This window comes from Salmo salar, chromosome ssa15 (genome assembly GCF_905237065.1).
Source record: "Salmo salar chromosome ssa15, Ssal_v3.1, whole genome shotgun sequence".
Taxonomy (NCBI): Eukaryota; Metazoa; Chordata; class Actinopteri; order Salmoniformes; family Salmonidae; genus Salmo; species Salmo salar.
The window spans coordinates 60,226,984-60,240,354 of record NC_059456.1 but is presented as its reverse complement, the minus strand read 5'-3'; the positions used below and the strand labels follow the sequence as shown (position 1 = coordinate 60,240,354).

At 43.5% G+C, this 13,371-nt stretch overlaps 1 protein-coding gene across 12 annotated transcripts in view; it reads right to left on the bottom strand.

Annotated features, from left to right (window-relative positions):
• The window catches only part of LOC106571792 (serine/threonine-protein kinase WNK2), a 139,965-nt gene that overhangs the window by 39,255 nt on the left and 87,339 nt on the right, over positions 1–13,371 (bottom strand). For 8 of the 12 annotated variants that reach the window (XM_014145239.2, XM_014145245.2, XM_014145246.2 and 5 more), the window contains 3 exons: positions 10,918–10,956; positions 10,208–10,369; positions 9,373–9,903 (listed from right to left, as the gene is read on the bottom strand). The exons of 1 other annotated variant lie outside the window; for it this stretch is intronic. In XM_014145239.2, coding sequence (XP_014000714.1) covers positions 9,373–9,903; positions 10,208–10,369; positions 10,918–10,956 — 732 coding nt within the window. The remainder of the gene's footprint in view (positions 1–9,372; positions 9,904–10,207; positions 10,370–10,917; positions 10,957–13,371) is intronic. 3 more of the 12 variants (XM_014145247.2, XM_014145244.2, XM_045695902.1) reach the window with 3 other exon arrangements.

The following is a 13,371-nucleotide window of genomic DNA, read 5'->3' as shown; positions in this document are numbered from 1 at the left end:
TGAGAACACGTTCTCATTTACAACTGCGACCTGGCCAAGATAAAGCAAAGCAGTGCGACAAAAACAACACATAGGTAGACATAAACAAACGTACAGTCAATAACACAACAGACAAACCTATGTCACTGGAATGTCATTGGAACTTAGATTGGAACCAGGTTCTATGGTCTGATGAGACTAAAATAGAGCTTTTTGGCAACAAACACCAAAGGTGGGTTTGGCATAAAAAGAGACATGGTGATCCACTGAAGTATGGTGGTGGATCTGTGATGTTGTGGGGCTGTTTTACTTCCAAAGGGAAGTAAATGTAGAAGAGTAGGGAGGTAAAGCAATAAATAGGCCATAGAGGCAAAATAATGACAATTTAGCATGAACACTGGAGTGATATATGTGCAGATGATGATGTGCAAGCAGAGATACTGGGGTGAAAAAGAGCAAGAGGATAAGTAACAATATGAGGAGGAGGTAGTTGGATTGGCTGTGTACAGGTCCAGTGATCGGTAAGCTGCTCTGACAGCTGATGCTTAAAGTTGGAGAGGGAGATATAAGACTCAAGCTTCAGTGATTTTTGCAATTCGTTCCAGTCATTGGCAGCAGAGAATTGGAAGGAAAGGCGGCCAAAGGAAGTGTTGGCTTTGGGGATGACCAGTGAAATATACCTGCTGGAGCGCGTGCTACGAGTGGGTGTTGCTATGGTGACCAGTGAGCTAAGATAAGGCAGGGCTCTACCTAGCATAGACTTATAGATGGCCTGGAGCCAGTGGGTTTGGCGACGAATATGTAGTGAGGGCCAGCCAACGAGAGCATACAGGTCGCAGTGGTGGGTAGTACATGGGGCTTTGGTGACAAAATGGATGGCACTGTGATAGACTACATCCAGTTTGCTGAGTAGAGTGTTGGAGACTATTTTGTAAATGACATCGCGGGCAGCAATCGGTTGAAGAGCATGCATTTAGTTTTACTAGCATCTAAAAGCAGTTGGAGGCCACGGAAGGAGTGTTGTATGGCATTGAAGCTCGTTTGGAGGTTTCTTAGCACTGTGTCCAAAGAAGGGCCAGATGTATACAGAATGGTGTCGTCTGCGGAGGTGGATCAGAGAATCACCAGCAGCAAGAGCGACATCATTGATATATACAGAGAAAAGAGTCGGCCCGAGAATTGAACACTGTGGAACACCCATAGAGACTGCCAGAGGTCCGGACAACAGGCCCTCCGTTTTGACACACTGAACTCTATCAGAGAAGTAGTTGGTGAACGAGGCGAGGAAGTCATTTGAGAAGCCAAGGCTACTGAGTCTGCCGTTAAGAATGCGGTGATTGACAGAGTCGAAAGCCTTGGCCAGGTCGATGAAGACGGCTGCACAGTACTGTCTTTTATGGATGGCAGTTATGATATCGTTTAGGACCTTGAGCGTGGCTGAGGTGCACCCATGACCAGCTCGGAAACCAGATTGCATAGTGAAGGTACGGTGGGTTTCGAAATGGTCGGTGATCTGTTAACCTGTTGGGTCTAGGGGGCAGCATTTGCACGTCTGGATAAAAAAAATGTACCCGATTTAATCTGGTTACTAATCCTACCCAGTAACTAGAATATGCATATACTTATTATATATGGATAGAAAACACTCTAAAGTTTCCAAAACTGTTTGAATGGTGTCTGTGAGTATAACAGAACTCATTTGGCAGGCAAAACCCTGAGACATTTTCTGACAGGAAGTGGATACCTGATGTGTTGTATTGACTTTAAACCTATCCCATTGAAAAACACAGGGGTTTAGGAATATTTTGGCACTTCCTATTGCTTCCACTAGATGTCACCAGCCTTTACAAAGTGTTTTGAGTCTTCTGGAGGGAGATCTGACCGAACAAGAGCCATGGAACGTTGATGTCCCATTAGACACCTGGCGCGCTAGTTCATGTTGGGTACCCTCGTTCCAATACGTTATAAAAGAGTATGCATTCGTCCACCTTGAATATTATTCATGTTCTGGTTAAAAAGGCCCTAATGATTTATGCTATACAACGTTTGACATGTTTGAACGAACGGAAATATATTTTTTCCCCTCGTTCATGACGAGAAGTCCGGCTGGCTTACATCATGTGCTAACGAGACGGAGATTTTTGGACATAAATGATGAGCTTTTTTGAACAAAACTACATTCGTTATGGACCTGTGATACCTGGAAGTGACATCTGATGAAGAGAATCAAAGGTAATGGATTATTTACATAGTATTTTCGATTTTAGATCTCCCCAACATGACGTCTAGTCTGTATCGCAACGCGTATTTTTCTGGGCGCAGTGCTCAGATTATTGCAAAGTGTGATTTCCCAGTAAGGTTATTTTTAAATCTGGCAAGTTGATTGCGTTCAAAAGATGTAAATCTATAATTCTTTAAATGACAATATAATATTTTACCAATGTTTTCTAATTTTAATTATTTAATTTGTGACGCTGACTTGACTGCCGGTTATTGGAGGGAAACGATTTCCTCAACATCAATGCCATAGTAAAACGCTGTTTTTGGATATAAATATGAACTTGATAGAACTAAAAATGCATGCATTGTCTAACATAATGTCCTAGGAGTGTCATCTGATGGAGATTGTAAAAGGTTAGTGCATCATTTTAGCTGGTTTTATGGTTTTGGTGACCCTGTCTTTGACTTGACAAAACATTACACACAACTCTTGTAAATGTACTGTCCTAACATACTCTAAATTTATGCTTTCGCCGTAAAACCTTTTTGAAATCGTAAAACGTGGTTAGATTAAGGAGATGTTTATCTTTCAAATGGTGTAACATAGTTGTATTTTTGAAAAATTTGAATTTTGACATTTATTTGGATTCAAATTTGCCGCTCTTGAAATGCACCTGCTGTTGATGGAGTGCACCACGGGTGGCACGCTAGCGTCCCACCTAGCCCCAAGAGGTTAACTTGGCTTTCGAAGATTTTAGAAGGGCAGGGCAGGGCAGGATGGATATAGGTCTATAACAGTTTGGGTCTAAAGTGTCTCCCCCTATGAAGAGGGGGATGACCGGGGCAGCTTTCCAGTCTTTGGGGATCTCAGACGATGCGAAAGAGAGGTTGAATAGGCTAGTAATTGGGGTTGCAACAATTTCGGCGGATAATTTTAGAAAGAGAGGGTCCAGATTGTCTAGCCCAGCTGATTTGTAGGGATCCAGATTTTGCAGCTCTTTTAGAACATCAGCTGTCTGGATTTGGGTGAAGGAGAAGCGGTGGGGGGGGGTCTTGGGAAAGTTGCTGCAGGGGGTACACTGAGATATAGCCCTTGGTTGACCCCAGACTTGACTGCCCTTGACCTGCACAAAAACATCATGTGGCGTTCTGCATTAGCATCAAATAGCCCCCGCGATATGCAACTTTTCAGGGAAGTCATGAACCAATATACTCAGTCAGTTAGGAAAGCTAAGGCTAGCTTTTTCAAACAGAAATTTGCATCCTGTAGCACTAATTCTAAAACGTTTTGGGACACTGTAAAGTCTATGGAGAATAAGAGCACCTCCCAGCTGCCCTCTGCACTGAGGACAGGAAACACTTTCACCATCGATAAATCTACGATAATCGATCATTTCAATAAGCATTTTTCTACCCCTACCCCTCGATTATCGTAGATTTATCGGTGGTGAAAGTGTTTCCTGTCCTCAGTGCAGGGGGCAGCTGGGAGGTGCTCTTATTCTCCATAGACTTTACAGTGTCCCAAAACTTTTTGGAATTAGTGCTACAGGATGCAAATTTCGTCCAGTTGGAATATTATTGAAGTTCTAAGTTAACCCCTGTGCGGCCTCCGTCCCGTATTAGCATAACAAAATTTAATAAAAAAAATGTTTTCAATTTCTTTTTCAAATTATATCGTTTTATAGATACACCTCTCCTGAATCGAACCACGTTGTCCGATTTCAAAAAGGCTTTACAGCAAAAGCAAAACATTAGATTATGTTAGAGGAGTATATCGTAAAAGTAGCCACATAGCCATTTTCCGACCAACCACATGCATCACAAATAACCAAAAAACAGCTAAATGCAGCACTAACCTTTGACAATCTTCATCAGATGACACACCTAGGACATCATGTTACACAATACATGCATTCTTTTGTTCGATAAAGTTCATATTTATATATAAAAACAGCATTTTACATCGGTGCGTAACGTTGACTAACTATTTTCCCTCAAATGCATCCGATGAAACAGCGCTACAATTTACTAAATTACTATTCGAAAACATTTTTAAAATGTAATATTGTCATTCTAAGATTTATAGATTAACCTCTTGGGGCTAGGTGGGACGCTAGCGTGCCACCCGTGGTGCACTCCATCAACAGCAGGTGCATTTCAAGAGCGGCAAATTTGAATCCAAATAAATGTCAAAATTCAAATTTTTCAAAAATACAACTATTTTACACCATTTGAAAGATAAACATCTCCTTAATCTAACCACGTCTTACGATTTCAAAAAGGTTTTACGGCGAAAGCATAAATTTAGAGTATGTTAGGACAGTACATTTACAAGAGTTGTGTGTAATGTTTTGTCGAGTCAAAGACAGGGTCACCAAAACCATAAAACCAGCTAAAATGATGCACTAACCTTTTACAATCTCCATCAGATGACACTCCTAGGACATTATGTTAGACAATGCATGCATTTTTAGTTCTATCAAGTTCATATTTATATCCAAAAACAGCATTTTACTATGGCATTGATGTTGAGGAAATCGTTTCCCTCCAATAACCGGCAGTCAAGTCAGCGTCACAAATTAAATAATTAAAATTAGAAAACATTGGTAAAATATTATATTGTCATTTAAAGAATTATAGATTTACATCTCTTGAACGCAATCAACTTGCCAGATTTAAAAATAACCTTACTGGGAAATCACACTTTGCAATAATCTGAGCACTGCGCCCAGAAAAATACGCGTTGCGATACAGACTAGACGTCATGTTGGGGAGATCTAAAATCGAAAATACTATGTAAATAATCCATTACCTTTGATTCTCTTCATCAGATGTCACTTCCAGGTATCACAGGTCCATAACGAATGTAGTTTTGTTCAAAAAAGCTCATCATTTATGTCCAAAAATCTCCGTCTCGTTAGCACATGATGTAAGCCAGCCGGACTTCTCGTCATGAACGAGGGGAAAAAATATATTTCCGTTCGTTCAAACATGTCAAACGTTGTATAGCATAAATCATTAGGGCCTTTTTAACCAGAACATGAATAATATTCAAGGTGGACGAATGCATACTCTTTTATAACGTATTGGAACGAGGGTACCCAACATGAACTCCGCGCCAGGTGTCTAATGGGACATCATCGTTCCATGGCTCTTGTTCGGTCAGATCTCCCTCCAGAAGACTCAAAACACTTTGTAAAGGCTGGTGACATCTAGTGGAAGCAATAGGAAGTGCCAAAATATTCCTAAACCCCTGTGTTTTTCAATGGGATAGGTTTAAAGTCAATACAACACATCAGGTATCCACTTCCTGTCAGAAAATGTCTCAGGGTTTTGCCTGCCAAATGAGTTCTGTTATACTCACAGACACCATTCAAACAGTTTTAGAAACTTTAGAGTGTTTTCTATCCATATATAATAAGTATATGCATATTCTAGTTACTGGGTAGGATTAGTAACCAGATTAAATCGGGTACATTTTTTTTATCCAGACGTGCAAATGCTGCCCCCTAGACCCAACAGGTTAATATCTCTTGAAAGCACCTGTAATGCCAGATTAAAAAATAACTTTACTGGGTAATCACACTTTGCGATAAAAGGGGATGCGATACTCAGAACAATAGGCTAGCAATACAGGTCAGCGCCATCTTGGAACAATCGCATATCAAATCTAGTCTTGTATACTATTGTCAATAATCCCTTACCTTTGATTATCTTCATCCTTAGGCACTTCCAGGAATCCCAGGTCCACAACAAATGTATTTTCGTTCTAAAAAGTTAATCCTTTATGTTCCATTAGCTTGTTGTTGTTAGCGCGTTCTGAAGGCTGCACCAAAAGTTCCGACGTGCGCGGGGCTACTCTTTCAACAAAATGCATTTTTTTCTTATTTAGGTTCGTTCAAACATGTCAAACGTTGTATAACATAAATCTTTAGGGCCTTTTTCAACCAGAGCTCCAATAAGATTCAAGGGGGACGATTGCATTGTCTTTATAAACGTTTCGAAAGGGGAGGGTAGCCAGGGGCGCCGGCGTCATAATGGTGATGGCCCTCTCCGTGTGACCACGTTCCACAGCGTGTCATTCTGTCAGTTTTCACAGTAGGAGACTCAAATCACTTTGTAAAGACTGGGGACATCTAGTGGAAGCAATAGGAAGTGCTCAAAGAACCATAGCTCACGGTGTGATTAATAGGCAACATGATGAAGTTGAGTGCGCAATTCATAATTCCACTTCCTGTTTCGATCTGTCTCGGGGTTTTGACTGCCATATGAGTTCTGTTATACTCACAGACACCATTCAAACAGTTTTAGAAACTTTAGGGTGTTTTCTATCCACAAGTATTAATTATATGCATATCCTAGCTTCTGAGTTTGAGTAGTAGGCCATTTAAAATGGGCACACATTTTTTTCAAAATGCACTGTGGCGCCCCCTATCCTAGGCGACCGTCAAGAGGTTAAAAAGGCCCTAAAGACTGATGCTATACAACGTTTGACATGTTTGAACGAACGTAAATATAACTTTTTTTGACGTGACATTTTGGCCGCGCTTCCTACACTTGGAGTAGCTTAATGAACGCAGCAACAACAAGGAGTTATTTGGACATAAATTATGGACTTTATCGAACAAAACAACATTTATTGTGGACCTGGGATGCCTGGAAGTGCCTTCTGATGAAGATCATCAAAGGTAAGTGAATATTTCTAATGCGATTTATGATTTTAGATGACTCCAAAATGGCGGGTATCTGTATTGCCTAGTGTATTTTTCTGAGCGCAGTACTCAGATTATTGCAAAGTGTGCTTTCCCCGTGAAGCTTTTTTGAAATCTGTCACAGCGGTTGCATAAAGGAGATGTTCCTCTATAATTATTTGAATAACAGTTTAATATTTTATCAATGTTTATGATGAGTATTTTTGTAAATTTTTGTGCTAATTCACCGGAAGTATTGGAGGAAAAATATTTTCTGAACATCACGCGCCAATGTAAAATACTGTTTTTGGATATAAATATCAACTTGATCGAACAAAAAATGCATGTATTGTGTAACATGATGTCCTAGGAGTGTCATCTGATGAAGATCGTCAAAGGTTAGTGCATAATTTTAGCTACATTTCTGGTATTTGTGACGCCTGTCCTTGCTAGGAAAATGGCTGTGTGGTTTTTCTTGTGTTGGAACTGTCCTAACATAATCTAACTTTATGCTTTCGCCGTAAAGCCTTTTTGAAATCGGACAACGTGGTTACATTAAGGAGACGTGTATCTTTAAAATGGTGTAAAATAGTCGTATGTTTGAGAACTTTGAATTATGACATTTTTTGGTTTTGAATTTGGCGCTCTGATTTTTCACTGGCTGTTGAATAGTGTGAACTGCTAGCGTCCCACCTCCCCAAGAGAGGTTAAGATGGTGAGGAAAACACTTTTAAAGAGCAACCAGGCTTCCTCTACTGATGGGATGAAGTCAATATCCTCCCAGGATACCCTGGTCAGGTCGATTAGAAAGGCCTGCTCGCTGAAGTGTTTTAGGGAGCGTTTGACAGTGATGAGGGGTGATAATTTGACCACAGATCCATTACGCATGCAGGCAATGATCGCTGAGATCTTGGTTGAAAACAGCAGAGGTATATTTAGAGGGCAAGTTGGTCAGGATGATATCTAAGAGGGTGCCCATGGTTACGGATATAGGGTTGTACCTGGTAGGTTCCTTGATAATTTGTGTGAGATTGAGGGCATCTAGCTTAGATTGTAGGACAGCTGGGGTATTAAGCATGTCCCAGTTTAGGTCACCTAACAGTACGAACTCTGAAAATAGATGGGGGGCAATCAATTCACATATGGTGTCCAGGGCATAGCTGGGGGCTGAAGGGGGTCTATTTTTTAAAATTTTATTTCACCTTTATTTAACCAGGTAGGCTAGTTGTCATTAGCAAGTTCTCATTTGCAACTGCAACCTGGCCAAGATAAAGCATAGCAATTCGACACATACAATTAAACACTGGAATGATAGATGTGCAGAAGATGAATGTGCAAGTAGAGATTCTGGGGTGCAAAGGAGCAAGATAAATAAATAAATAAATAAATACAGTATGGGGAGGAGGTAGGTAGATAGATGGGATCTTTACAGATGGGCTATGTACAGGTGCAGTGATCCGTGAGCTGCTCTGACAGCTGGTGCTTAAAGCTAGTGAGGGAGATATGAGTCTCCAGCTTCAGAGATTTTTGCAGTTCGTTCCAGTCATTGGCAGCAGAGAACTAGAAGGAAAGATAAACAAAGGAGGAATTGGCTTTGGGGGTGACCAGGGAGATATACCTGCTGGAGCGCGTGCTACAAGTGGGTGCTGCTTTGGTGAGCTGAGATAAGGCGGGGCTTTACCTAGCAGAGACTTGTAGATAACCTGTAGCCAGTGGGTTTGGCGATGAGCATGAAGCGAGGGCCAACCAACGAAGGGGTCTATAACAAGTGGCAACGGTGTGAGACTTGTTTCTGGAAAGGTGGATTTTTAAAAGTATAAGCTCGAATTGTTTGGGCACAGACCTGGATAGTATGACAGAACTCTGCAAGCTATCTCTGCAATAGATTGCAACTCCACCCCCTTTGGCAGTTCTATCTTGTCGGAAAATGTTATAGTTAGGGATGGAAATTTCTGGATTTTCGGTGGCCTTCCTAAGCCAGGATTCAGACACGGCTAGAACATCCGGGTTGGCGGAGTGTGCTAAAGCAGTGAATAAAACAAACTTAGGGAGGAGGCTTCTAATGTTAACATGCATGAAACAAAGGCTTTTACGGTTACAGAAGTCAACAAATGAGAGTGCCTGGGGAATGGGAGTGGAGCTAGGCGCTGCAGGGCCTGGGTTAACCTCTACATCACTAGAAGAACAGAGGAGGAGTAGGATAAGGGTACGGCTGAAGGCTATAAGAACTGGTCGTCTAGTGCGTTCGGAACAGAGAGTAAAAGGAGCAGATTTCTGGGCGTGGTAGAATAGATTCAAGGCATAATGTACAGATAAGGGTATGGTAGGATGTGGTACGGTGGAGGTAAACCTAGGCATTGGTTTGTGTAAGTGTATTGTATACATAAACTCAGTTACATATTATCATGTCTATAAAAACAGAAAAATAATAGCTATGTACACAAAAACCTTTGTTCCATTCCTGTCCTCCTCTTATATTTACCTGTCTTAAGGGCAGAAAGCTGGGCAGAGCAAGTTCAGGTGCAGCAGCGGGGTGTGAGTATGTGGGGTGTGTGACGTGTTGAAAAGGTAGGCGTACAGCAGCAGGGTTTGGGTGCATGTGGTGTGTATTCTGTGGTTGTGTGTTCTGTTGTCCAGGCAGTGAGGCAAGGTGTGAGTGAACCGGGTGTGTGAGAGTGGGGAGCTGTGTGTGAGGGTGTGTGTGTGTCATAACACTCTGTTGCAGAGCAGCGGGGTACATCTGCTGATGCTGTGGCAGTGTGGGTGCTGTCATGGCCAGCAGGGGTGTGTGTGAGGATATCGGGGGCACAGAGGTGGGGGGCGCCAGAGCATTCTCTATATGCAAGGGGGCGAGGGACGAGACAGAGGGGGGCAGAGTGGCTGGCTGGCCTGGGGAGACGTAGAGAGGGGGCAGAGAGGAGGGGTAGGACTGGGGAACAGGGCAGGGGTGAGGGTAGGTGTCACATCCAGTCAGAGAGGTCACCACTTGAATGTTGGGATACGGTGAGGAAAACTGGGAAGATAAGAAAAGGGTAGACTAAGAAAGCAATCAGAGACCAGGGTTTGGAGTATGGAACCTCCATACTGCAGACCGATCAGGCAAGCAAAAGGCAAATTGCAAAAAATTGCATATTTCTAATACAGTGCACAACTTTTGTGCTCAACTAAGAACCAAAGTCCTTGATACTTTTTAGTGGTCAAATGCAATAAGCACATCTACCTACATAGAGTTGGCTACATATGGTACCAAAAAGAAAGACAGGGAATAAAGAATGATCCATCACAGGTAGCAGTAAAAGTGAGAGGGGAGGGGTTACCTGGGAAAGGTGTGTTGGTGGCAGAGATGTGGAGACCTGCAGTGGCTGCAGCTGCTGAAGGACAGAGGCCTGAGCCAATAGCTGCTGAGAAGGCGATGCCTGGGAAGGCAGACTAGATGATGATTGGTGGTGCTGGGAAAGGCTTTGAGCAGCAGGAAAATTCTACAGACAGCACAAGCGAGGGAGTGTAAGATAGAAAAATAGAGCGAGAGAGAAAGAGAGGGGAGAAATTAAGTGGGATAAGGCTAGGTCTCTGGTTACATCTCTCAATTGGACATCTGCTTTTCCTGCTATTGACCCAAATCAGAAATCAGGCTTACATTTCCCATCCTGTCCCTGTCTCTGTGCCAGGAGTCAGCCAGCATCTGCTACTGTTACTGCTGCACACTCCACAGACAAAACAGGCCTGAGGGACTGAGGGGCTGGCGGATGCAGCGGATAAAACAACTATTATTGTTTTCATTATAGTTTCCAATATCTCTCCATTTGGCCACGCTCAGAGGAAACTCCTGTTTATTAGGCTACTAGTAGTTTGGTGATTCACCTAACATACAATACACTTACACAGCTGGTCCTCATCCCAGGAGCACCAAAACAAACCAACAGCTTTGTCATAAATAAATGTTTATCTGACAGAGAACGTGTATTCGTTTTATCTCCCTCTGACAGTGTTATTTAGACAGTGTGTATTGAGAGGAAGGGAGATCTACCTGGTTCAGGAAAACTGTGTTGTAGAGATAGGGTTGGTTCTATGAAGAATGAAAACACAGGGTCAGAGAACTGAAACTTGACTCAAAAGGGGAACACTGTACTACTGTACGGTTAGCCCTTCGGTTTGGAGCGAGCAGTCGCACCACGCTTCGCTCCACAGGTAATATTACACTTCACTACATTACAACGGCTTGATTTGTTTGATCTGAGCAATTCTTCTTAGCTAGCTACATAGCCGTCTTTGTATCAAAGATAATTGTGTAGTTTAGAGTAATTGAGTAATTATCGAGGCTAGCTATCTTCGTCCTCCTAACGTAGTCAACACTGCTAGCTGCTAGCTAGCTAGTCATCACTGCTAGCTAGCCAACTTCTACGGACTAGCAGCACTGCAGAAACTATTACATTACAACGTAACGACTTGATTAGTGTGGTGTTAGTGTTAGTTAGCCAGCTACATAGTTGTCTTTGTTGTCTCTGTATCTAAGATAATTGTGTAGTTTGAGTTTGAGTATTATTGAGGTGAGCTAGCCAGCCGCGACGCGGCGCCAGACTTACTCAACACACCTAGTCATCATTAACCCACTGCCAGCTAGCCAACCGTTACCGACTAGCAGCGCTGTAGATACTAATACTTTACAACGGAACGATTTGACTAGTGCAGTGTTACCTAGCTAGCTACTTAGTTGTCTTTGTCATAGCTTGATAATTGTTAGCTAGCCAGCCATCGAGGTTAGCTAGCCAGCTATTTCCGTCCCCCGCGACGCCATTTTTCCTAACCCAGCCAACTATTACCGACGAGCAGCATTGTAGAAACTAAATACATTACAAGGAACGTCTTGATTAGTGTTATGTTAACTAGCTAGCTACAAAGTTGCTTTGTATCATGACAAGGTGTAGTACTGAAACTATCGAGGTTACCTAGCCAGCTACACGTTCAAAGTCAACAACGCAGCCACTGCTAGCTAGCCTACTCCACCAGCCAGCAGTACTGTATCATTTTAGTCAATAAGATTTTTGCAACGTAAGCTTAACTTCCTCAACATTCGAGACGTGTAGTCCACTTGTCATTCCAATCTCCTTTGCATTAGCGTAGCCTCTTCTGTAGCTTGTCTACTATGTGTCTGTCTATCCCTGTTCTCTCTCCTCTGCACAGGCCATACAAACGCTCCACACCGCGTGGCCGCTGCCACTCTAACCTGGTGGTCCCAGCGCGCACGACCCACGTGGAGTTCCAGGTCTCCGGCAGCCTCTGGAACTGCCGGTCTGCGGCCAACAAGGCTGAGTTCATCTCAGCCTATGCTACCCTCCAGTCCCTAGACTTCCTGGCGCTGACGGAAACATGGATTACCACAGATAACACTGCTACTCCTACTGCTCTCTCCTCGTCTGACTACGTGTTCTCGCATACCCCTAGAGCATCGAGCCAGCGGGGTGGTGGCACTGGAATCCTCATCTCTCCCAAGTGGACATTCTCTCTTTCTCCCCTGACCCATCTGTCTATCTCCTCATTTGAATTCCATGCTGTCACAGTTACCAGCCCTTTCAAGCTTAACATCCTTATCATTTATCGCCCTCCAGGTTCCCTTGGAGAGTTCATCAATGAGCTTGACGCCTTGATAAGTTCCTTTCCTGAGGATGGCTCACCTCTCACAGTTCTGGGTGACTTTAACCTCCCCACGTCTACCTTCGACTGATTCCTCTCTGCAACCTTCTTTCCACACCTCTACCCTTTCGACCTCACCATCTCACCTTCCCCGCCTACTCACAAGGCAGGCAATACGCTTGACCTCATCTTTACTAGATGCTGTTCTTCCACTAATCTCATTGCAACTCCCCTCCAAGTCTCCGACCACTACCTTGTATCCTTTTCCCTCTCGCTCTCATCCAACACTTCTCACTCTGCCCCTACTCGGATGGTATTGCGCCGTCCCAACCTTCGCTCTCTCTCTCTCCCGCTACTCTCTCCTCTTCCATCCTATCATCTCTTCCCTCTGCTCAAACCTTCTCCAACCTATCTCCTGATTCTGCCTCCTCAACCCTCCTCTCCTCCCTCTCTGCATCCTTTGATTTCCTCTGTCCCCTATCCTCCAGGCCGGCTCGGTCCTCCCCTCCTGCTCCGTGGCTCGACGACTCACTGCGAGCTCACAGAACAGGGCTCCGGGCAGCCGAGCGGAAATGGAGGAAAACTCGCCTCCCCTGCGGACCTGGCATCCTTTCACTCCCTCCTCTCTACATTTTCCTCTTCTGTCTCTGCTGCTAAAGCCACTTTCTACCACTCTAAACTCCAAGCATCTGCCTCTAACCCTAGGAAGCTCTTTGCTACCTTCTCCTCCCTCCTGAATCCTCCTCCCCCCTCCTCCCTCTCTGCGGATGACTTCGTCAACCATTTTGAAAAGAAGGTTGACGACATCCGATCCTCGTTTGCTAAGTCAAACGACACTGCTGGTCCTGCT